Consider the following 27,251-nt stretch of genomic DNA (forward strand, 5'->3'; position numbering starts at 1 on the left):
TCTATATTCTTTGGGCATTCGAATGTTCTGGGTGTGGCCCACAGTTTTTTGATAATCTGCAACACAGAGGATTCTTAGCCATTCCACACCTCTCAGCTGCAGGAGCTGACAGTGTGTGATGCTGATGTAAACAAGTATTGCAAGTTTCTCTTTGCTGAATCTTTCCATGGTTTGGATTAGGGTCTTCACTGGTATTCTGGTATTGCGATGTGATGCTGTTTAGTTTTTATGGTACATTGACCGATGATCATAAATACTGAATATCCATTTGTCCTATCCTGAAGCCCTTTACAAAGAGTACACGTTTTTATTTTTTGTCCAATTTGGAAGAGCACCGCTTTGTAAATCAATCCAATCCAAGTGGAAAACTAGATAACTCTCTTAGTGTCTTCACATACAGACGCTGAGTCTTGGTATAAATTTTCAATGGTTGTTTAATGTTGCTTTTTTGGAGAACAGAACTTCTTCAGGGCGAAATAATTGTTCCAGAGCACGATATTATCCAATCAGAGAGAGGGGGAAGACCTTTATATTCTTATAATTCTTTTTTGTTCTTCTTAATCCGAATCCCCCAAACAGAGCTCCAACTTAAAAATGTACTTGCTTAGCTCGAATATTTGTCATTTAATTGGGTCGCAAGTGTATCTCGACCCAGTTTACTCCAATGCAATTGGCTGGGGGTCGTGTAACTAGTTAGCATGGAGGAGTCTTAATCGTTATCGGAATTTGACCCAACACGGGAAACCTCACCCGGCCCGCACACGGAAAGGATTGACAGATTGATAGCTCTTTCTCGATTCTGTGGGTGGTGGTGCATGGCCGTTCTTAGTTGGTGGAGCGATTTGTCTGGTTAATTCCGATAACGAACGAGACTCCTCCATGCTAACTAGTTACGCGACCCCCAGCCAATTGCATTGGAGTAAACTGGGTCGAGATACACTCGCGACCCAATTAAATGACAAATATTCGAGCTAAGCAAGTGCATTTTTAAGTTGGAGCTCTGCGCTTTATGTGCTTCTTTCTCCTGCTTTTAATTTCTTTTTTTGTGCCTTACAATAGCTATTGTCCTTCTCATCAGACTCTCACAGCATGTCTTCTATCTTTGTGAAGCATCCATACTGTGATAAGAAGAAATCTGAAGGAGACTATCATTAGTGCTGCACCTTGGTATGCCTCAATGAAAAAAAATAGTTGTCTAGAGATTTTCATTTGTGTTTTTCTATCATTAGAGAAGTAATTTAGCTTGGGTAGACATTGCTAATCCGGGCTGAATCTTTCCGGCAACATGTTTAAAAATGGTGGTTGTGTTGCAGTGATGATGTAATATTTTGGCGTGCAAGTAGTCTTATAGGGACAGAAAAGAACTCCTCAGAGCAAACCTGACAGGGTGTTACTAACCAGAAAATCTGAGGACTCCTTCAACAAAGACAAATGTGTCCTATGCCAAACTAATCCGAAAGAAAAGCTAACATCAACTTCGACTAGATAGAAGGGAGTTCAAGATGCTGCAGAAATATAGCAAGATGAAGTTCACAAAGATTGAAACTGATGGGTGAAGAGGATCAAATATTGCATCATTACAACAATAAGTGCTACAAGTCATATGCAATAGAAAAAAGCATGGGAAAAAATGTCAGAACATATCAGAAACCAGTGAATCGCAGCAAGAATCTGAGTCTTCTGAGAAAGCGATGATAGCCAAACCCAATGCCATATTCCAGAAACCCCAGGAAGACTGAACGTTGAAAAAGACTAGAGCTACAAAGGGCAGCGGTTCTGTCCCCAAGAATCTAACACAAAGGACTCTGGTGCCTAGTGGGTCCACGAGTCCTGCTCACTCTGCACCTGACTCCTATGGCCTGTGTGCAGGTGGCCCACTGACCCAGAGCAGGTTCTCCGGCGATCCTCATCTCAAGTTCAGTGTTAGTTGACCCTTCTTGGACTCCATGACAACTTCTGCAGCCTGAATCCAGAGGCCCCCCCCCTGACCACGACCGGCTCTGATTAGCAGACGCAACGTCCAAAGGCATCGATGCATCCTACACCTCTGTGCCTTGGTGAGCTGACTCGACGGTGCCCCTACGACCCTCTAATCTCTACTTAACTCTGTTGTTGTTGTTGTTGTCCCACCTGCAACCTTTGGTGCAACACCTGCAGCCTGTTTGTCGAAAGTTAAATCCTAATTGAAGAGCATTAGGCGCCTGATGCTGAAATTACACCCTGCCGCCCGTGTGTTGCTGGTGGTGTATATTTGGTGCTGCTTTGTGCCCCCACCCCTGTGCTTAACATAACCCCTAAAGCTTGGCCCCTGCAATCGATTTACTTTCCTGCAAGCAGTATGGATTTGAGCACCTGCTCCAGTCTCCATTGAAACACATTGGGTCGAACTCTGATTTTGACCTCCGCACCCGGCCGCCGCTGTGCCGCTGGTGGTACACTTCTGGTACTCATCTGACCCTCGCTGACCTTTGGTCCCAAAAACTGGAATTGGAAGTGTTGTACTTACCTGTTAAACTGCATTATTGAATTCCTCCATAGGATGGCATTAGACTGTTCAAAAATTGCACTATCCACTTTTGAAAAACTAAAGTATGTTTCTTGAAAAAAATTTTTTTAAGTGAAAAGTATTTTAGTTAGAAACATACTTACCTCTTTGTGTGAAGATCTTGGTCCTAATATAAAATACAAAAAAACTAATTTTTTTTTTTCACAACAAGTTTATTGATAAAGATGAGCATATGAATTAGAGTGGCATCCCACATTCAGGACGATACCACCAGGCATTTTAGTTACAATTACAATATAAATCTGCGCGTTGAAGCAAGGAACCAATGGAATCAAGGATACAAGGAAACAGTAATCCCACCTTCATCTTTTCAATTATCTACCCACCCAACTCCCAGAGCCCTCCCTGGAACCCGCCCTAACCCCATGCATGTGTGTGTGAACCGTGTTGACGGAAGCTCTCGGTGTGTCTAGCACGTGTGTGGGAATGGGTTTCGCCGGATCATACAGGGCTACAGGTCCTCCTCTTGTTCTGCCGGGGGGTCCAGTGTCAAACCTCTGTAGTCTGCCCACCTCTTCCATATTTTAAAATGTTTACGAGGGCATCCTCGCGCCTCAAAGATTGGCCTCTCCAGACCCATACAGAAGTCCATACCAGCCTTCCATGCAGTCAGGGGGGGGGGGGGGGGGGCTCACATCCTTCCATGCTCGGGCCATGTCTCTTTTGGCTACCACCAGCCCCAGGAGGAGTAGGTGTCGCTTATAGATATTACCACCAACCCCTTCCATGATGTGCAATAGACCCAGGCGGTGAGTACGGGGAAGGGTCCAGCCCAGCACCTCCGATAGACAGCCCCATACACCCCTCCAGAAGCCAACCAGTTTGGAGCACGACCACACTGTGTGGAGCAACGTACCCACCTCTGCCCCACATCGCAGACACTCCGGGGATCCAATCAGGCCCGCCTTCCACAGCCGCTCTCGGGTATAGTAGGCCCTGTGTAGAATCTTGAACTGTATGAGGCGAAACCGTATCGCTATAGCCGCACCCCTCGGGGATTCTAAGGCCTCTCGCCAATCATCCTCATCTAATGGTCCGATATCGGCCTCCCAGTTCGCCTTCAGCGGAAGAAGGTTGGATGAGCACGGAAGAAGGTTGGATGAGCAGTGGGTGACCATAGTCTGGTAAATGCGTGATACTTTCTTGTCCCCAAGGTCACCCATGAAGACCTTTGCTTCGATTGGGCTGAATTCAGGGAGTGAGTCAAGGTTGGTTATGCTGGGCGTCAGTGCATGCCGGAATTGTAAATATCGAAAAAATTGAGATTGGTGCATATCGAAGTCGGTACGAAGGGCCTGAAAGGACTTGAGGGTCGTCCCGGACATCACATGGCCGAGCTGCGAGATGCCTATTGAGTCCCAGCCATCAAAGCCTGATAACTTAGAGAGTTCCGGTAGCAAACCGTTGCGCCATAGCGGCGTTTCCGCGGTCAGTCTGCCCCACCAGCCCATGCGACGCAGGGCCTGTCACCATATTGCAAAGACAAGTTTAGTGACCCTCGGCAGCGGCCGACGTAGTCGGGATGAGTATAGGATGGTGTGGAGCGAGTTATCAAAAAAAAACAAAAAAAAACAAATTTTTATAAAATAATTGAGTTGTGTGTCCGTTATTGTTCAGTGTTGTGCAATAAATGTCTTACAGTCCTCTGTGTTATGCTTAAGGCTGCTCGCCCACACTACCACTAAGAAGGCACTTTGGGTTTTACATTGAGCCCTGTACACTTTTGGGGAACCTCTTAACTCTGTGCATGGTATGACCACCTAGTAGCATACCAATATGTCTCTTCTTCCTCTAAGGGTTACTCTGAGGAGTTATTTTCTGACTCTATAAGACTACTTGACCTAAAAAACCTATGTTTTGTCAACAAATTTAAGTATATAGTTCCTGAAATATTAGTTCATCACTGCAACATATCTGCAATTTTTAGAAATGTTTCAAGAAATATTCGGACCGGATGAGCAATGTCTACCCAAGCTAAAGGACTTCTCTAATGATCCGAAAACACAAATCAATAATGAAAATCTCTGGACAACAATTTATTTATGGAGGTATGTCGGGCCAGGATTGCATTAGAATCAATCTTAATAATTTGTCTAGTTTAAAGGCTAAGTAGTCATAAAAACTGCACCTGTGCACTTTGCTTTGCAGTAGTCAGCTACAGATGTGCACGAAAGTACTAATCACCACAATTAAGCTGCAACCTTTTCAAATTACACTTAGGAGGATTGTTCAGGTAACTAACGGCAATTTGAAAACTGCTTTTTGAGAAGAAGTCCAACACGTGAACATTTTACTACTTCGATTTGTCTCCAAAGTAGTATATTCTGAAATCTCGCTTTCAGTGGCTAAATCGAGCTCCGCGTAGGCAGAATATCAGTCTGAGAAGGAGCAGCTTCTGCTGCCCATGCTTGTTGGTTTGGTCCCTTTGCAAGTGTTGGGTCTCTTATGAGATTTGAAGAAGAAATGCCAAATTGGAGCACAATTGGAAGAAAGAATACGATGAAAGGAAGGGTTAACAGATAGTAGGAGAATGAGCAAGGAGGGATAAGAGGCTGAGCAGGGAAGGTGAAAAGGTGAGCAAATAGGATGCTAACTTTGAAACCTGTCTATCTTGGCTTGAACTCCAGCTTTCCCAGGTAACAGCCAGACTTATTTACAGCCTAGGATCTGAGTGCCGGAGGTTTATGACCTGGGTTGATGAGAGGTCGGGAGTGATTGTGACTGGAAGTATGGCTTTGAGTATTTTCGTTGTGACAGTTTTTCTCCATCAGTTCTTCATGACATCATGAACATGACTGACGACATGCTGACATGGCATGACAGATGCTGAGTTAAGGAGTTCTGATCCCTATTCTTTTGTCACAATGTTTTAGTGCTGTCTGCAACTACAAGGCTATTGGAGGCTATGTCTGGCCCTGGTTTCAGTTGGCTATGGTCACGTAGCATACCGCGTTAGACTCCATGAAGCGGCCCATCCAGGTGTGCGTGTTGCCAGGCTCCCTGATGATCAGTAAGGTCCAGATGGGTAAATGAGGCGCGTGGTTATGAAATTTAGACTTAGCCAAGGATATTTACCTCCGCATGATACCTTTTCCCAAACCCAATGATAATTGAATTTAGGGCAAATGGGAGAATCCGCTCTGCTTATATATCACCTGCAATTTCCTTGGGTATCACCTGTGAGTCCAAGGAAAAGTTTGCAGCTGAACCTTAAATCAGTTACGTTGATGGCTTGGTCCTTACTGTCTCCAGTAGGATCAACTGAACTTGGTGTATTGCGTAAACATCTTGAAAGAGGAAGAACATTCTCCACTATATTTTAAGATTCTGCATCTAGTGTGTGTTGAAATGAATCAACAAGAGGAGGAGTCAAGAAGAAACCACACTGTGACGTGTTATCCTGAAAGGCAGCTTGCGTGCTAGTTCTTGTCTCAAAAATGTCCTTTTGCATCCATCACAGTGTTTAGAAAGGAGTGTCAGTTTTTACTTCACAGGTTTTTACATTGGAAATCCTATTGTGCTGATTACATCAGAAATACCTTTACATTGCAAGTGAATATATATATATGGTAGTTGCCTTTATTTTGCAGGTATGTTTGTAAGCATTACATTAAACCCAGTGTTTGTGTATACATTTTGATTTCAATTTAAATCTAAGAATAAAGATTATTTACATTTAATTATATCTTTGATACATGAATATGTTCTATACATAAATACTTTTAATTTAACGTCATTTAATAATAATTTTAATTTAATTCAATACTTTAAAGTACAATTTCTTTAACTCGAAAAGCCCCTACAAACCAGCTCCAAAAACAACTAACCTACACATGTTGTTAAGGCAAGAACTCAAAACGAACTTACCTGTGAAGAAAGATATGTGAAGCAAAAAAATACTAGCCTGAAATATAAAGACTCCTGATCTAATGCCTGTGATGTCATCACTGCCACTATAATTTATTGTAACATACCCACAGACAGAATAACTCTCAGACTATTTTACTGCCACAGCAATAAAGGATTACTTAGTAAGTCTTGGGTAAGCGTGTCATTGTGAAGTTTTGAGGCAGGTTATTTAAGGATGCAGGAGCTGGTAAGGTAGGTGGTATTATTTTCATTATTCATATGTTGGGCCCTTAAACGCTGCGCGAGTTCAGCACTGTCAGGGGTTCATCATACCACCAACAGTCTGTTCTCCCCAGACCTCCACTAATCACTCAACATTCCAGACACCAGCTCTGAGACACAGGAAATTGGAACACATTGGATGCTATGAATCCTTCCCCTCCTTTAAAAAAAAAGAAATACAACAAAATATGAAACTGCCATACCCTTACACTTGGACAATTGCTTAGTAGTCACTATGTTGTTGTTGCACATTCACCTAAGTAACAACCTGATGCACCCTTCTGCGTCTACATACACACACAAAGAAACAAATGACAGTCGCTATAAATGCGCAACGAGACGAGGAAATCCTCTTTAACCCAGAAGACCTGAGTTAGCCCTCACTCAAACAAAAGGACAAAACTAACCTTGTGCAAAGGTCCAAGAACAAAGTCTAATGACATCATCGGACATTGAGCCGTACTACCATGTGTCGGCATACTTAGTCATCATACAACATTTTTACACACAGAACATATGACGGGCTCTCAGTCCCACGACTGCTAGGGAATGGAAATATTAAACCACCTTTGACAATTTAGTTTACCTTCATCCTCATTCCTGCACATTCCATGTACAAAGAAATCAGTGAAGGCTGTAACCAAACTTCATCTCAATTCAGATGGCCATACTAAAAGGCCGCTATCATAATTTCCCACATGCATTCTACTAATGACTATTGTAAGAAAGTGCCTTCTTTTTGCATGGTTGCCCCCACTTTTGTCAAACGGCTGATGTACTTTGATTGAGTGTGCCCTGGGTTCCTGCCAAACGGGTACCCAGGGCCTATGTTCTTTCGTCTAAAACTGCATTAATACCAAACCCAATTGGCACTCGTTGAACACGTCGGTCCCTTGTAAATGGTACCATAGGTACCAATGGACACTGTAAGGGCTGTACCACCTTTAGAGGCCCTGTACCTTTACACTCACTGCCATTGCAGGCTGCTTGTTGTGGTGCAGATCAAAGTGAAGAATCGACATGGCGCACATCCCTGTGTGAAAGAAAACTCAAGCGCAGTATTTGCTTGAAGCACTGCATGCACTACAAATTAGATCTATACAAAATTTATATTCAGTTATTTGCAATTTTTTCAAACGAAAACCAAAATTTTTTACAAAAAATACTCATACCACAATTGATTTCAAACAAATGACCTCTTTATTGAAAAAAATATCCCATGCAATTATCAACACATATTGCAATGATTACTGTAATTATACATTATACATGTTCTAACGATTAATCCATGTTTTACAAATACAAATGAAGTATTGTAGAAATGCAGGTCAAAGGTGTGCAGCCCAAAGCATTTTGGGACCAAATGTCCCTTCTTCAGGGGCCAGTAAATTAAACAGAAAATGAAACAATAAGAAAACATCCTGTTGTTGCAATTCATATTACGTTAAGTACTACCAAGCTGCTAAAACAAGACAACACCAGCGTCTGTGTACAATGTCCATGAGGTGAAGAAAGTGCACAATGACCATGAGGTGAAGAAAGTGCACACGCCTAAAAATACGTGTAATATGTGAGGTGACCAACCTAACCAGATACCATCACCACATGCCAGCTAATGAAACTGGGAAGAAAAAGCATAAAAGTACCAAAAAGGACACCAAAGGAACAATAAGTACAGATACTGCGCGAAAAAAGTGCGCACTGCTCTAGGTGCGAAAATGTGAATAGAAATTCTGATCAAGTTCCTTACTTAAATGCACAGCTGTAAATCAACTAGTGTACAACACTACAGGAACAGGAAAATTCCTGAGAAAAATCAGAGACCAAACCTAAACACCCTAGAATATATTGAGGAGCGTAGGAAAATGTATAAGAAAACACCATGAATAATGAGAAATACCTCAATGGTGTGCTGACGTAAATAAAAAATTCTATGTACTAACGTTTAGAGACTATACCAAAAAAGCATATGGGGTAATCACTCACCGGCAGTACTGGAAACAGGGGTCCTTTAAGGCAGGATGTGAGGAAGAAATGCCAGACTGAAGTCGGTCAGGAGTGATACAACTGGGTGAGCAAAGAGAGCTGCAATTAATGTAACAAAATCCCACTGCTAGTGAGATGCAATTATTCTGCGAGGAAACGGATGGCAGGGAAACTCAAAACACACTCACCAGGACACAGATTCTGAAGCGCCCTGTCTGTTCGACCAAGTTTGGAAAAATATCATCAACGCGGCAGACAACCGCTTAGGCTTAAATCGCGAAAGTCCCACGTAAACTCAAAACCATGTGACGTTGAGGTAGTGACACCAGCTAAAAGGGATGTATCTGGGGCGGCCATCTTAGCGTGTTGCTGAAGATTATGGTAGTGATTGTGGAACAAAGCCACTGCAGGGATAAAAAGGAACGGGTATAAAAATAAGAACGGACTGAGGTGGGCACGTGTACCACAAAGACACACGATACATTTTGTACAATACGATGCATATTGAAAGAACAGTGCTATATCCGATCTGCACTCAAAAAAAGTGCGAGTAAACAAATACGAGATAAAGAGCCATAATAATAATGAAAAAATGAAAAATTGGACACATACAGAGTATGCACAAAAAATTAACGCAATGTGCTGAACTGCGTTAATGGAAATAGCACAATGGACGATCCACACAGAACCCATTGTACATATAAAAAGAAATGCGTAAACCGTGATTTAGTTACTATACAACTCTGCGCTAGACAAAATGTGCCCAAGCTAATATGACGTGTGTCGTGCACAGTTAGGCTAACAGAGGGAAAACGACAGTGGGCCCTGTACAGAACACATGACACCCTCCCCTTGGTCAGGAAGGAAGCATGTGAAGGGGGAGCAGAAATTTGAACCAGCACTAAGAATTTAACATTGTTGAGGATCCAACCAATGACAATTTGGAAAAGTAAAAAATATCCAATGAAAGCGTATCAGAGGAATCCAATATGTAATCGGCCATTGTAGAAGCAAAGGACTTCGTAATGGGGTCCAACTCCATGTAGATGGATAGGTCTGCGGTCCAGTGAATACATTCCAATTAACAAACATGATCCTCAGCTCCCACAGATGCAGATACTGTCAGGCAACCTACCTTGACTTTAGCGACACTTTGAACCAGTAATTGCTGTGCTGTTGCACAGGAACTCCCGTTGGCCATTTGCTCCAGACTCTGATTCAGTAGAGGGCTCAAACCCAAGGAGCAGTCCTGATAATAAGTCACTATGGGACTCATCAGCAGTTTGAGATCGAGGCCAATGCCTGCAGCAGAATTATGCCAAAGAGCTGAAGCATACGCTCACGGTAGTGCTAGAGCGAAACCAGTTCTGGGGCGGCTGCAGAAGGAACATCCATTATGGAACAGCAGTAAGAGGGTGAGAATGCCGCAAATTAGGAACAGCAGGACCAGGAACCCACAGAACAAGCTAGATTGTATAAAAGCTGGAATTACTCCAAAGATCGTTTAAAAAAGAAGTGATAATGCCAGAGCCTACACGTTTTTTTAAATTATGGGTCTCACACGTGGTATCAGAAGCATTAAATATTTGATGAAACAACTCACTGAAATACAAGGGAACATTTTTATTTATTAAAGACTGAATTTCAAAAGTAGCTCTAGCCACCAGTAATTCGAAGGTCTTGTGTTCAGATGTGAAAGTCACTTCTTGTTGGAACAATAATGCTTTGAGACTGCTTAGCTTATTGAATGCTGCTTTCAAAGTACGAATGGAAGGCCACAGTAAGCTGTCTACTATCGCATGCAGAGATGAAATCAGGACGTTGTTGCAACTGGGAAACTAACACAATATACGGGACTCCTGCAAGCATACCGCAACAGTCTTGATTATTAAGCAGAAGATAGCTTCCATTTGAAAGTACAGTAATGAAGCGAAGAATTGCGGGAACTGGAGTTACTTTAGAATAACAAGTTAATTTTGGCACCAAAACATTACACGCTCCATGGATTTTAATGTGTTGACAAACAAGAGAATGACAGGTAAACGGCAGGAACCATAACTCATGGATGTAGCTTCTCCCAAAGGGCTCATATTTACCTAGTGGGAAATGTTTCATCCATGCTGTGAACAGAAATGTCGATATAGGCAGTGCGATAACCCGGTCTATTAACCATACTGCCTAAGGTGTTTCGGCTACAGCGAATAGGTTTTTTTCTGATTTCTCCAAATGTTTCATAGTGTATGTTGAGTCTTTCGTAGCCATTGATTATTGTTACTGTGTTAAATTGAAAGGCAGAAACAAAGCAGTACAGTTCAGGTAATGCCAAGGAACGCGTTCAGTTTTGACTGTTTGAAGTATTGAACTAAACTGCATAGTAGATCTGAGCTGACTCTGACTATGATACAACGTTGACACATCATTCTGTACAATATCAATACCAGATGACACAATGCTGTTCTAATTATAAATATGGAATGATAATGTATTAATACTATTGTCTACTACAGCAAGTAATTTAGTCGAGTTACATTGATCAGTTTGCATCAAGCGCATAACAGCTTCAATTTGCGTTAATTTCCATATTTCATTGTATGCTGCATGTAGGAATCTTTTGGAACGAGGGGACTTGGACCTAACAAAAAATCTGATAAATTCACATCTTGGACAGATGTGAAAGATGTTGTTTCAATACAGACAGCGTAGAATGTCCCAACTATTGTTGGCATAACTTTCCCTCGGAATCGGTTGTAGTAATGTACAAATGGGCTGACTGTAGGCACCGTGGATCTGGTCTACTGGGGTGAAGTTAAGAAAATGAGTATGACAACAATTATGGTCTTCTGGCCACAATAACCACCCACCAGGATTTGAAAATGACAAGTTAAATGTACCATTCTATACCATATCGTTTAACTGGGTTTCTGTATAATTTGTGTAAGATTCCCAATTATCAAAGCGAGCAATTGAAGAAATTGTTGGGACATTGAGTTCTTTAATTTTTGCCAATCTCACATAAGTAGTTTGTTCGGACTGCTTCATTCAGGAAAATAATTTGCGTGGGAATCAGGCAGGCTCAAAATAAAGTATCTCTGTCCTGGCCTTGCCAGGCTTTAGTACCCCAATTTGATTTCAGATCAATATTGTCTCTCCGGTAATCATAACCCTTAAGGGCCAGCTGATCGATAAATGAAGCTGCATATATATCAGCTTTGTCTGAATAAGCATATACGTTTTCGAATGTGTCGGAACCAATTTAAAATAGTATGATGTTGGGTCTGTAAGGCCATAATTTGTGAAATATGCATACATGTCTGTCTGCCTTTTTTAACTTCCTTGTGGGGAAGTTAGACAATGTTCCCACTGAGTATAATTATAATAGGGACATTGTCCACTTGCTCTATGCAGAAAATGCTGTCCATAATGGTGGTAAAAGAACATCTCTGTGTAGTTAGCGGAATTAAGATACAAATCTTCAGATTCAAAAAAGTATGATATTCTGATTCAGAAAGCATCAAATTTACAATATCAACATCCCAATAATCTGACTGTACCTGGGGGACTACTACGTCACCCACAGAAACTTTTAACCCATATGGTATCTGCAGAGTCTACGTAGGACCAAATATATGGAAAGGAACTTTATCCCAAACAATTCCATCAGTCTCTGGAATGGCTGAAATGCTGACACTGTACAAGTCTCTCTTTAATTTTATGTGAGGAGGAATGTGGAGCCAGCACCACATCAACCAGTTTTATTTTTATTTTTAAAACATATTTTATTTAATGAGTGTCTTACAGTACATAATCAAGCAAAGCACTGCCCACATCCTGCCCATATCCTAGGTATAACAAAATGCGGCACATATCTTCAAGCATACCAAGCCGAATAGTAAACCACCAGGTATCGCCTGTGAGGGTAATGCTGTATGCCTGTAGTGAACGTCCAATCTAGTGGAACTGTTTCTACATGACATTTCACGTTCGGCTTTTAGAACAATAAAAACAGAAAACAAAAACCAACCCCCACCCCTCCCTCCCCACTCCCTGTTTAGTCTCAGTGCACACACATGTGTACAACATTATACATAGTCCATGTCAGCATAGTCTCTCTCTGATGGCATCTGCTTCATGAAAACGAAAGGCGACAGTCCCAGCCAAAGCTGTGACCCATTTATGCGGCCCATCTTGTATACTTGGAAAACTAACAAACGTATGTCCCTTGGGGCAAACGCTCCAAAGGGCGCAGGGCTCTGTACTCCAGAGGCCTCTGCCGCAACAATGCAACAAGCACAAAAGGGCACATAACATAGGTACAGACAGTCCGAGCCGCCAGAGAGCAGAGTCATATGATCCAACTAAAACAATTACTTCCCCCCCACCCCCCTCCCCAGATTGCGCAAACGACCACTGAGTTCTGACCATAAACATAAGTAAGGTCACAGAACAGGGATAACATACACACATATAGGGAAACCCCCAACCGCCCCACCCGCCCTGGTCCCTACTCACCCCGGAGCCCTCCCACCCATAGGTACCAAGCCCCTACGGGGAGCCCCTCCATATCAGTCCCCAGATCAACCAGTTCTTGTGCGGAATGGTGTGAAAGGTAATAGCCTTTAATCAGGAGAAAAAAGACAGTCACAAATCCAATCCACATAACTAAAAGAACCAAGAAAAAGGTGATTGAAAGGTATATCCACGGAGGGACTAGATAAGTGCATTTAGACCAAGAAATAAAAACAAATCTGCGCTGGAGGTAAATGCAGAACCGAAGACGCTGAAAAACTGGCAGACGAGAAATGGTCTTGGTCCATACCCTGAAGAACTCAAATGAAAAAGAGGTGGCTGCCATTCAGCAGTAGGATTTGAAGAATACAACTCAGAAGGAGTATCCAATGGCAGATCCGTATATACGCCACCCCCCCCCCCTGCAATCGGGGAGAAGGAGCAACATTGGTGCTCATGGGTTGCAAAGGAAAGCCTGGTGAGGGACAACTCCTAGGCATACTGTGTACAACTGGCTATATGGCTAGCTTGACATGTTCCATGGCAACAAAACGATTGTCTTTATGACCTGGAAGCAGAGTCAAAATCACAGGTTGTGTACCTTAGATACCAAGGACTGGAATAGGCACACAGTACTTTGGGCTGAATCCCTTCTTGGGGGCCGCTTTTTCACGAACAAGGTCTCCAACCTTGAGAAGCCGACCAGAAACAGAAAAGGGAATCCTAGTACTCCAGGTGCTGGCAGAATGCATTGCGCACTATGGGGACTTCTGCCACGCTGTTGCGGAGTCTCACCGTCCAACTCCTGTCCAGGAGAAGGGTTCTCACCGTCTGGGGTATATTTAGCTGTTAAGGCTGTTTCACATCAAAAGAGTGTTGTGTGCCCCGTTTAGGTTGCACGTACTCTCCTTATCTAAGATCAGATCACCCTCCAAGGTCATACTGGTGATTAGACGAGTTCTGAAAGGAATGAAGAGAACGAGTATCAGGAACCTGAAACTGTTTAGGAGTTTTAATTTTACAGTGGTCACGAATATCGTAACGCCGTTCAGAGTATTGCAGAGACGGCGTACTGCCACAAGGTCTACCCTTTTGTTGTGATTGTTTAGATTTATCCCATATTTTCTTTGGAAAATCACGTGCAGGTTGAGCATCTTCATCAGAAGCTGGTTTTACAAGGGTGGAAGTAGAAGGTCTGGTCCCCAAACTAGTATGTCCCAAGGACATGTACAGCTGTAAAATTATAATAGGCAACTTACGCTCATGGTCTGCAATAACAACTGTGGCTAGTTGCTGCTGTACAGCCAAATAAGCTGCTTCACCTTTAACATTAGAAAGAATCATTTCGGAGACAACCAGAACATTTCCAAAACGTTTCTTCCCCAAATCGTGGGCAGGCCCTGCCCCATGTTCAATCTGTATTTGTTGCGAATGTTCGGCAGAACGCCCATTCGAGAAGTGCCATAAAAGAGAGTAAACTATGTGGAAACACAGTGCCCCAGGTGTTGCAGTTGGCTAAAGGGGTAACCAGACTATTAGGTAAACACATGGTTAAAATTCTACGTTTTCCCTGTGGTCCCGTAAAGGGAAACACAGCATCAAGTTGATCAATTTTCTGGACAGTCAAAAATGGAATGTCCTCACGATTCGGTAGGCATTTTCCCATAACCAATTTCACAATTACTGGACTAATAACAAGTCCCGCAGCTTGTTGCGCCTGAGCAGGGGCACCAGCCCTAGCAGGACCCAATAGAAAGGATTGGTTAACAAATTCTATTAAGCATCTATATAAAAGAACAGCCTGTTCGTATAACACACATCTCAGACAAATGTAGCACAGCCAAATTCAGGAAAGGCGTAAATCCTGCAAGAGTAGGCCGGGTGGCCCATCTATACCCGTGTCCCATACGAACAGTGCCGTGGACATGGGAAAGGGTGGAATTAAACTAAGTCTGGTGTTCCCAGACCATAAGTAGAATTTCAAGCAGTGTATAGGGACGATAAGCGTTTGGTGCTGCAGCAGCAGATTAAGTATGAAACATCATTAGCGTTGACAGCTGGAAAGGTGACCCAGGAATAAAAACCTCACAGTGGTACACTGCATGTGCCTCAATCACAAAACCGACAGTAGCTCCCGCATTAGGGACACCATGCTGATGTAATTGTTGAGTAACAGTTGGACTGCAATTTGTTGCAATTGCAACGTCCATAATCAATAAGCAAAATATAATGTGGCACCAAAGCAAATGTGTTTATATAGTAACATGCAAAGCTAATTCAGTCTGTGTCGTGCACAGTTAGGCTAACTTAGTAAAAACAACATTTGGCCCTGTGCAGAATACGTGACAGTCACTTATACACGCAGTAATAGGATTGACCGGCACAGGGCCATGTATGCCCTCACTTGTATTAGGGCGGTCCGGCCTGCTGTAGGGGTGACTTACAGATTTCATATGCAGTGTTAGGGGAGAGGGCACACCTGGATGTGTGACCTGTCATGTTTTCACTTTTGTCTGCGTCAAGACACAATGCCTGCAATGCCTGCCTTGCATGCGCTTGGTGAGGGGTCCCTTAGGGAGGCACAAGTAGTGCTGCTGACCATCTATAGTACCTCACGCCATAGATACCAGGGGTACTATTTACTAGGGACTTACAGAGAGTGCTTTAGGTTTTTCCAATGTGGGGAAAGAATTGTACAGTTTAGGGACAGCTGTGGCACTGGGGGTCTGATTAGCAGGAACCCAGTGCACTTCAGTTGAAATCACATTAGTTACATGGCAAAAAGTGGGGGTGACCATGTCAAAAAGGGCTACTTTCCTACAAACTATGTGAAATATTGAACTCTACTGATATTGTGTCCTACTTTGAGACTGGACATTCACTTGTGAACCTAAATTAAATCACTGTTAGAGGTGTGTTCTGAAATATTTTGGTATTAGTTTAGTCTTGTTTGATGCTGCGGATGAGCCTGTGTCACGCTACAGATGTGTGTGATGGCAAGTTCCTCCTCATATGTGTGATAGATCTCAATGCTTCCTTGTGACTTTCATTTCAGTTCTCTGAACTGCTCTCTCTCCTGTCTGTCCATTGCATGTGTCTCTTTGTAGTGTACTCTCACTGTCAGCAACGCATGTCTGCAGACACCTGTTGTTCCTGTGGTGACGGACACCCTCAGAGTCCCCGTGATGGGGGTGGCCTTTTCGCAACATGTGAGTTTTAAAGCTGGAAAGCCTGAGCAGCGATCAGACATGAGCCTGGTCCTCTGCACATACCGTTTACTGAGATCTGGCTTAGATGTGACCTTGTTGTTTCATTCTTCTAAATGTCTGTATTGCATTATGAGTTATGGTCTGGCTTTATTTCTTTGCTGTCAGTGAATAGCCGCCCAATTACTTACTCCTCCTCTCTTCCCACTGGCGCACCAATGAATTTTGTTGCCCTTGATATAATAAGGTGTAGCCTAAGATGACAGCGATAGTTGCCGCTTTTCGCAAATGAGGATCATTTAGTAGGAGGAGAAAAGAGGCTCCCAAGAACTGCACCCTAGAAAATTAAGAATGTCATGGAAATGTTTGACCCTGCTGTTCCTTACTCTTCTTTGCAAGAGATATTGTGGCAAACTTACACTGGTGACACTGGTTACACTGGTGACCTCGGCAGAAGCGGCCGCTCCCCTCACCTCCTCTCCTGGCTTCATGCTAATTAGCCTCGCAAGTATTTCTGCTGTGCTCACAATCTAGGCTGCGCTTTGAAACGCCTGTGTGTGTGGACATTATAATCTGGGCTGCGCTTTGAAACGCTTTTGTGTGTGAACATTAGAAGGTGGGCTGTGCTTTGAAACACTCTTTGCAAATATCTCCGCTATAGTTATTAATCGTGTTGCACTTAGAACGCTCGCCACTGATTTTCACTCTTAATTTGTGCCATAGCGCTTCACTGCTGTAATAGCTCCTCTACTGGGGGACCCTCGTAGTATTGTTTATTGTTTCTGCCATTTTGTTTGGTTTGTTTACCCGTCCCAGACCCTCCCAGCACCTCGCTCCCGCCTCCCAGATGCCCCTCCCACGCTCCGCCCCCACCCACTCTCCATTTATGACAGATGGACACACGCGCAGCGTCCACGCGCTGCGTCCGCGCCGAAGGTGCGCCAAAGGTAAGCCCGTCTACGCCCGTCCCCGCCAAGCCCGCGCCCAGCGCCAGACCCCCTGGCCCCCGTCCCACCCGCATTACTTACGCCGCTTCCACCCTCCTAGCCCTTAACCCAGGCCGACTCCCCAACTGCGCCCAAGCTGCCCCCGGACACACCCATGGACCCTTCACATGCAACTCCTGCAAGTTTGACGGCACCAAGACCTACTCCTCATCCACGAACACCAAACAGAGCTCTGACACCAACCACCTAAAATGCATCCTGCTCAACACTCGCTCGGTCCACAAACACGCCATCGACCTCTGGAATCTACTAGACACCATCTCTCCGGACGTCGCCTTCCTAACAGAAACATGGATGAACGCCTCCTCTGCCCCAGACATCACCATTGCCATCCCGGAAGGCTCCAAGATCATCCGAAAAGACCGCACCAAGCAAACAGGAGGAGGCATCGCTATCGTCCACAAGAATTCCATCCGCATCTCAACCAGCTCAGACGTAAACCTCGCTAGCGCCGAACACCTTCACTTCCAGATCCACACCGACCCCAAGACCACACTCGGAGGCACCCTCCTCTACAGGCCACCAGGACCCCGTGCACAATTCAGTGAAGAAATCACTGACTTTATCACCCCACACACCCTCCCCTCCGAGGACTACATTCTACTGGGAGACCTCAATTTTCACCTGGAAAAGAGCAACAACAGCAACACCACCACCCTTCTGGACAACCTCGCCAACCTCGGACTCAAACAACTTGTTAATACCCCCACTCACTACGCAGGTCACACACTCGACCCTATCTTCACCTCCAGCAAACATATCTCCTTCAGCAACACCACAGCTCTCCATTGGACGGACCACAGCTGCGTTCACTTTATTTACAATAAGACCACAACCCACAACCATCCTCAACCTACTCTGCGAAGAAACTGGAACAAAATCACCATCGACCAGATCTCCTCATCACTTCTTCAAAACCCCCCTGCCCACTCTTCGAACCCCAACCAAGCAGCCATTAACCTCACTCAATGGCTAACCAACAGCGCCGACAACCTTGCACCCCTGAAAAAACGTCAAATCAAACTAGGCAGAAAAAACGCCCCCTGGTTCAACGATGATCTTAAGAAATCCAAGAAACTCTGTCGCTCCCTTGAGAAAGGCTCGTCAAAGAGTTTACCAACCCCACTGCCAACTCCAACGACATCACTCCCTCTCAAGCCCTTTGCGACTCCCTAGCTTCGTTCTTCCACGACAAAATCGCAGACATCCACAACAGCTTCGACAACCAACCCGGAGACCAGCCCACCCCAACTTCTGACGTACCCTCACCCCCCTTGAACATCCTTAATGACTGGAACCCAATCTCCACAGAGGACACCATTCGCCTAATGAACTCCATCCACTCAGGATCCCCCACAGATCCATGCCCTCACCACATCTTCAACAAAGCTGACTCCATCATTGCACCCCACCTCAGAGATGTCATCAATTGCTCCTTTAACTCCGCCACCTTCCCGGAAATCTGGAAACACGCCGAACTCAGCGCCCTTCTGAAAAAACTCACAGCTGACCCCACCGAACTCAAAAACTACCGGCCCATCTCGCTCCTTCCATTCCCAGCCAAAGTCATCGAGAAGGCTGTCAACAACCAGCTCGCCGCCTTCCTCGAAACCAACAAATCCCTAGACTCTTCACAATCTGGCTTCCGAGCCAAAGACAGTACTGAGACCGCACTCATCGCAGCAACAGACGACATTCGAACTCTACTGGACAATGGAGACACAGTCGCCCTCATCCTCCTCGACCTCACCGCAGCCTTCGACACAGTCTGTCGTAGCACCCTGTTACAACGCCTCAGAAACATCGGAATCCAAGGAAAAGCACTGGAATGGATCACCTCGTTCATCGCCGGAAGAACCCAGAGAATCCGCCTCCCACCATTCAAGTCAGAGGCCACTGAAGTCATCTGCGGCGTGCCACAAGGATCGTCACTCAGCCCCACCCTCTTCAACATATACATGAGCCCCCTCGCGGCCATCGCACGCCAACACAACCTCAACATCATCTCCTACGCTGATGACACTCAACTGATCCTCTCACTCACCAAAGACCCTAACACCGCCAAAACAAACTTACATAAAGGAATGAAAGAAGTAGCCGAGTGGATGAAGCACAGCCGCCTGAAACTGAATTCCGACAAAACTGAAGTCCTTATCCTAGGCACCTCCCCCTCCGCCTGGGACGACTCGTGGTGGCCAGAGTCCCTTGGAAAAGCACCCATCCCGACGGACCACGCACGGAACCTGGGCGTCATTCTTGACTCCTCACTCTCGATGACCAAACAGGTCAACGCCGTTTCATCATCTTGCTTCAACATCCTTCGCATGCTCAAAAAAACATTTCGCTGGATCCCCACCGAAACTAGAAAACGGTCACCCACGCACTGGTTACAAGCCGCTTGGACTACGGAAACACCCTATACGCCGGCACCACCGCAAAACTTCAGAAAAAACTCCAACGCATCCAGAACGCATCAGCCAGACTCATACTAGACATTCCGCGTAAAGACCACATTTCTGATCACCTGAAAAACCTCCACTGGCTCCCCGTCAATAAGAGGATAACATTCCGCCTCCTAACCCACGCAGACAAAGCAATTTATGATCTTGGACCAGAATGCCTCAACACACGACTTTCCTTCTACACCCCCTCCCGCCAGCTACGCTCCTCCCACCAAGCCCTTGCTGCTATACCTCGGAACAACAAAACCACCATGGGAGGAAGATCCTTCTCCTACTTGGCAGCCAAAACCTGGAACTCACTTCCCACACACCTTCGCCTCACTCAGAACCACCTAACATTCAGAAAGCAACTTAAAACCTGGATATTCGACAAGTAATTCCCCACCCTTCTCCAAGCGCCTTGAGACCCTCTGGGTATGTAGCGCGCTATATAAATTAACTTGAATTGAATTGAATTGAAATACTTGCTTTCAGATTAGGTGCCCTTCCAGCCTTGCGTGAACCTTTGAGCGCCTTTGTATGTGAGGTTCGCTGCAGCCTGAGAGTCGGCACTCGTTGATGTGGACCGGAGATCCAAAAAAGGTGTGAAAGTGTACGCTGTTTGGAATGCCCTATCAGTTTCACTCTTGTGTATGATGTCACGCTTTTACACACAGGATTACTGTCCTGGTCTTGTGGGGGATGCTGAACGATGGAGTATTGTTTAATCTATGACGAGTCCCTGAATGAAGATTTGTCCCATCAAGCTGTCACTGGGAATGCTCTGGAGTCTAACAATTAGAACCTGTGTGTCCAGACACTAACCTAAAGCACACTCTTAAATATTAACAATATGTACTCTAATCGTCGCTGTAAATTATTTGTTCGAGGCATATAGGCTGCAGATCCTACATTTAGCAATAGATCGCCACCTGGTGCTTGGCTCGGATGATTGCAGGTTGTTGTCTTCTTGGAAGAAGTCTTTTGTAGTCACGAGATAGGTGACTCCTCCCTTGGACAATACTGCGCATGGTCATCACTCCATCCTCAGATTGTTTTTTTTGCCACTGGGTTCGGATGAAAGTTTTCCGCTCCGGCTAGAAAAAGACTTTCTCTACTCTTTCGAAGCGAGAAACTTCAAACAAACTTCTTTCGACATCGAATAGACTTTTGACATCACCAGCTACATTCCGGTGCGTCGACGCGGGCCGTTGGGCCCATCCGCGCCGTGCGGCCTACGCCTCATGGAAAGAACTCCATTCAAGAGATGCACGGTATGTCGAGCAAAATTCCCTCATAGCGACCATTACGAGGTTTGCAACCTCTGTCTCTCGCCAGAACACGACGAGTCGATCTGCACAGCCTGTGCTTCCTTCCGATCGAAGAAAACAATTCGAGATCGGAGGGCCCGTCGACACGAAATGAGAAGATCAGCATCAGCACCGGAGGCCATCTTTGAAGAGGAGATCGTCGAAGAAGACGTCTCTGAGGACGAATATCCAATCGAATATATCTCCAAGGACGAGGCTCCACTCGGCGCAGAGGAGGACTCGCCTGATCTACAGATCATATCGATGCAGAGGATTCGGACGATTCGATCCAGTCTCGACAACCCGTGAGTACATCTGCCCCTGCACGATAGACATTACCCAAACAGAAGGCAACGGTCAGCACTCCGCCCATGGGGCCCAGTCGAGACCGACATTTACCCTCTAACGCCCCGCCTTCGGGCCCGGCTCCGAGGAAAGACAATATGCCTTCCGGTGCCTCAGCACCGAAGAAACACCATGTACCAGTTACACCTCCTCCGTTGGCATCGAAACATCCTTCGGCACCAAATATAAAAAACACTTCGGCGCCCAAAGACAAAGATACTTCGGCACCAGTACCATCGGCGCCAAAGACAAAAACTGTACCAAACCCGAAAGCTTTGACTCCGGAACCTTCCGGTTCAAAAAACAAAGAGGGGAAGCCAGTTTTCGGCGCCACAGGCCCAACAAAACCTGTATCCACGCTGAAACCTCTAATACCGGTACCGAAGAACCCAGATAAGGCTAAACAACATTCGGCACCGAAAACATTGCCAAAAGACTCAACTACTCCTCATAAGGCAAAAAGTACTAAACAACCTCTATCAGCTCCGAAAAAATCGACGCTGAAGAAGATTATAGAAGAGGAAGAACTGTTTAGACCAGATCCTAGACAGAAAAGAGTCCGGATTAATCCAAAAACTGGACATGTGGAAGCAATCCCTAATAAGAAGAGACCAGCAGACACACCACTTACACCTGTGGTCCCTGCAAAAAAGGACTGTGCAACTTCTCAATGCACCCTTCCTCTCCTTCACCTTCTTCCTCTCCTGTTACTCCATATGTAGAACCTATAACTACTCCTATTCACTCTCCTGCATCATCACACCACACTGCTGAGGAGTATGATTTGGGTGGGGGTAATGATGTTACAGAACCACATACATACCCTTTAGATGAGGATGTTAACGCAGAATACCCTAAGGATGATGAGGATGCATATAATTTTTCACTAAATAATGCACCAGACATCCCTGATCCTCAGTACTACCCAACAAAACCTTCCCCTACAGAAGACAGTATTGGTTTTAACCATTTGTTAAACAGAGCTGCACTTTACCGTGGGGTTCCCATGCTCTCTGATGACATTGAGGAGGACTTCTTGTTAGACACTTTCGAACAGTCACATAGGTCTACCCAAATATTACCAATGATTAAGGGAGTCATTAAACATGCTCCAGAGATTTTTAAAGATCCAGTAAGGTGTAGGGTGTTACATCCTAGAATAGAGAAAAAGTATAGGCCAGCACCAGCTGATCCAGTATACATTAAGGGTCATCTGCCATTAGACTCCTTGGTAGTGTCTAATGCGCGCAAAAGGGCCAATTCTCAAACTTCGGGGGACACACCCCCGCCTGACAAAGAGCCCAAAATTATTGATGCGTCAGGAAAACGAATTGCTGCACAAGCAACAAACATATGGCGCATAGCAAACACACAGGCTTTGCTCTCACGCTACAACAGGGCTCATTATGATCAACTAGAAAAGTTAATGGAACACCTACCAGATCAACACAAAGATCTAGCAGCAGAACTTTTACAAGAAGGCAAATTAATTTCAAATGCCTCAATTAAATGTGCACTAGATGTAGCTGACACAGCCTCCAGAGCAGTGAACACTAGTGTAATTCTCAGGCGTCACGCATGGTTACGCATCTCAGGTTTTAAACCAGAGGTACAAACTACCATTTTAAACCAGCCCTTTAATCAGAACCAATTGTTCGGGCCGGAGGTAGATAATACATTAGAAAAGATGAAGAAAGACACAGACACAGCTAAGTCTATGGGGGCGTTAAAATACACCCAAGCTAGAGGTTCCTTTCGACGCTCCTCTTATAGAGGAGGCTCCAAGCAGACCGGCGCAGACACAACATCATCTTTTAAAACACACACGCAGACTTCCTCTAATAGAGGATTTTTTAGAGGAGGATATAGAGGCAATAAGAACAAGGGAAGAGGTAGAGGTAGTAACAACAACCGCTCCTAAACAATCACTTCCCTCTGCCTCCCCTACAGCATTCCACTCCTGTGGGGGGCAGACTTTCACAGTTCCTACCTGTCTGGAACTCCATCACAACAGACAGGTGGGTAAGACAAATTATCCAACATGGCTACTGCCTAGAACTCACAGCAACCCCCCCCCAACATACCACACAGGCAGCGTCCAATGTCTGCAGAACACATAACTGCTTCAACAGGAGGTTCTTGCACTCCTACAAAAAGATGCTATTCAGGTAGTTCCATTAGAAGAACAAGGAACAGGAGTCTACTCTCTGTACTTCCTAATTCCAAAGAAGGACGGGACCTTAAGACCAATTCTCGACCTCAGGCCACTCAATCACTACATTCAATCAGATCATTTTCACATACATTCAATCAGATCATTTTCACATGATCACTTTACAACAGGTACTCCCATTACTACAACAGGGAGATTGTCTGTCCACACTAGATCTAAAGGACGCATATTTTCACATTCCGATACATCCTGCGCACAGGAAGTATTTAAGGTTTGTCATACAAGGACCACACTATCAGTTCAAAGTCCTTCCATTCGGGGTTACAACAGCACCACGAGTGTTCACAAAGTGCTTAGCAGTAGTGGCAGCACATCTCAGAAGACAACAAATGCATGTCTTCCCCTACCTGGACGTCTGGCTCATAAAAGCAAGATCGTACAACCAGTGTGCACAACACACAAAGCAAAAATTCAAACACTGCACGACTTAGGGTTTACGATAAACTACACCAAGCCGCACCTAGAGCCTTCGCACGTTCATCAATATCTAGGAGCTACTATAAACACATCAGTAGCTCAAGCCTATCCCAGTCAAGCCAGGATTCAAAGTATTCAGAACTTAATCTCCCTTTTTCAATGCCAGCACTCTCTACAAACCAGTGTTCATGAAACTAATAGGGATGATGGCATCTTGCATCTTCATAGTTCCCCACGCAAGACTGCAAATGCGTCCACTACAGGAATGCCTAGCACAACAGTGGAATCATGCTCAAGGTCAGCTCACAGACCTGATGTTGGTGGACAGCCGTACATATCGCTCTCTGCAATGGTGGAACACCAAAAATTTAACAAAGGGACGGCCGTTCCTAGAACCTGTTCCACAGGTAGTGCTCACAACAGACTCATCCCTCACAGGATGGGGAGCCCATCTCCTGCATTATACCACACAAGGTCAGTGGAACAATCAACAGAAACAGTTCCACATCAACCACTTAGAGCTGCTAGCAATTTTCGTAGCACTCAAAACTTTTCAAGTACAAATCCAAAACAAAGCTGTCCTAGTTCGAACTAACAATATGACAGCCATGTACTACATACAAAAACAGGGGGGGACACTCTCTGCAACTGTCCCAACTTGCAGAGAGCATTTGGAGATGGGCCATCCCTCAAAACATACATCTGACAGTAGAACACCTTCCAGGGATCCACAACCAGATAGCAGATCTGTTAAGTCGTCAATCACAACAGATTCACGAATGGGAGTTGTACCCACAAGTACTTCAACCATTCTTTCAAATGTGGGGGCATCCACAAATAGACCTGTTTGCCACCCACGAGAACTCAAAATGCCCAACCTTCGCCGCCAGGTTTCCACACCCACGGTCGGAGGGGAATGCAATATGGATGAATTGGTCAGGCAGATTTGCGTACGCTTTTCCACCTCTCCCACTCATTCCACTAGTGGTACGCAAGCTCAGACAACAGTCCCTCAAACTGATATTAGTGGCCCCTACATGGGCACGTCAACCGTGGTTCACCACGCTACTAGATCTCTCAATGGTTCCACATCAGAAATTACAGCTCACGCCATCCCTGTTAACACAGAACCATGGAGAAATAAGACACCCAGAACCAAGCCAACTGAATTTGGCGATCTGGCTCCTGAAGTCCTAGAGTTTGGTTACTTAAACCTACCACCAGACTGTATAAATATAATTAAAGAAGCTAGAAGACCCACTACCATAGCATGCTATGCTGCTAAGTGGAAACGATTTACAATATACTGTAACAACAATCACATTGATTCTTTGGACGTTTCCATCCAAAATATCATTTGCTACCTTCTACATTTACAAAGGTCCAATTTGGCTTACTCTTCCATACGCCTGCATCTAGCAGCTATTGCAGCGTACTTACAAAATAGACAACATCTATCTCTATTGAGAGTACCTGCAATAAAAGCATTTATGGAAGGATTAAAAAGAATAATCCCACCCAGGTCACCACCTGCTCCAGTATGGAACCTAAATGTGGTCCTTACAAGACTCATGGGACCCCCTTTTGAACCGTTACATAAATGTGAACTGCAATTTCTAACATGGAAAACTGCTTTCCTTGTTGCCATTACCTCTCTCAGAAGAGTTAGTGAAATCCAAGCATTCACAACAGAAGAACAATTTTTTAAATACATCCTAACAAAGTGATTCTTAGACCCAATCCAAAATTCCTACCAAAAGTGATTACTCCTTTTCACCTAAACTAATCAGTAGAGTTACCAGTGTTTTTTCAAAAACCAGACTCTGTTGCAGAAAGAGCTTTGCACACCCTAGATGTTAGAAGAGCTCTACTATATTACACAGACAGGACTAAATCATTCAGAAAAACAAAATAACTATTTTTATCCTTTTCTCCCCCACACAAAGGCAATCCTATCTCTAAAGGAGGTATTGCTAGATGGATTGTTAAGTATATTCAAATATGCTATCACAAGGCTAAACCTACACTAACAGTTTCTCCTAGAGCACACTCCACTCGCAAACTAGGAGCCTCTATGGCTTTCTTAGGAAACATACCATTAGAGGATATATGCAAGGCAGGAACATGGTCTACAATACACACCTTCACTAAACACTATTGTTTTAATGTGCAAGCCAAGCAGCAAGCTGCAGTAGGCCAAGCTGTCCTTAAAACACTTTTTCAGTATGCTGCAACGAATACAAGCGACCACCGCTAGGGGAGACACTGCTGCACAATCGTTGCTAATTGTAGGATCTGCAGCTCATATGCCTCGAACGGAAAATGCTACTTACCGGTATGCATCTGTTCTTGGCATGTAGAGCTGCAGAATCCTACATGCCCTCCCGCCTCCCCGGGACTTGTATCCGTTCCAGTACTCATCTTACTTAGATGCACACGCGTGGACATCCTTTTCTCTTTACTTCTACTAACTCCATCATTTCCCATCATGGCGAAAAACAATCTGAGGATGGAGTCGATGACCATGCGCAGTATTGTCCAAGGGAGGAGTCACCTATCTCGTGACTACAAAAGACTTCTTCCAAGAAGACAACAACCTGCAATCATCTGAGCCCTACACCAGGTGGCGATCTATTGCTAAATGTAGGATTCTGCAGCTCTACATGCCAAGAACAGATGCATACTGGCAAGTAGCATTTTCCTTTCATTTTATTTTAAAAATTAGTATAGTAGGCTTAGTATTTATGTGTGTGTTCTTCACTGTCCGTTTGATGCTGTTTTTAAAAATTTTCAGATTGAATAAAACCAAGTATATTTTCATTCAGAACATTTTGCAATATTTGATCTCTTCCTCTGGTTTAAGCGTTGTTCAGTCACAATGTTTCAATTCGCAAATAAACACACATCCAGTTTTATATACAAATGTTCTCTAGCAGTGCATCTTTAGATATTCACATCTCTGAATCACTCCCTTTCGTCATGCTGGGAATCTCTAGTAGCTTTAAATGCCAGTAAACCATGTTAAAATAGCCATGGGCCTCAACAGCAGTGTTTGTTTAGTAGCACATCGCCCTCATTTGAAATATCCCAAACTTCACCCAAT

The 27,251-nt window shown here is 44.5% G+C and overlaps 1 protein-coding gene across 9 annotated transcripts in view; it reads left to right on the forward strand.

Moving 5' to 3' along the window:
• Window positions 1-27,251, forward strand: part of ATG13 (autophagy related 13) — a 391,361-nt gene that overhangs the window by 229,650 nt on the left and 134,460 nt on the right. For 4 of the 9 annotated variants that reach the window (XM_086959657.1, XM_086959658.1, XM_086959659.1 and 1 more), the window contains one exon: window positions 16,297-16,398. The exons of the other annotated variants lie outside the window; for them this stretch is intronic. In XM_086959657.1, the coding sequence (XP_086815783.1) occupies window positions 16,297-16,398 (102 nt within the window). The remainder of the gene's footprint in view (window positions 1-16,296; window positions 16,399-27,251) is intronic. 9 annotated transcript variants of the gene reach the window in all.

The sequence above is a fragment of the Lissotriton vulgaris genome, chromosome 2_2 (assembly GCF_964263255.1).
Source record: "Lissotriton vulgaris chromosome 2_2, aLisVul1.2, whole genome shotgun sequence".
In the NCBI taxonomy this organism is placed as follows: domain Eukaryota; kingdom Metazoa; phylum Chordata; class Amphibia; order Caudata; family Salamandridae; genus Lissotriton; species Lissotriton vulgaris.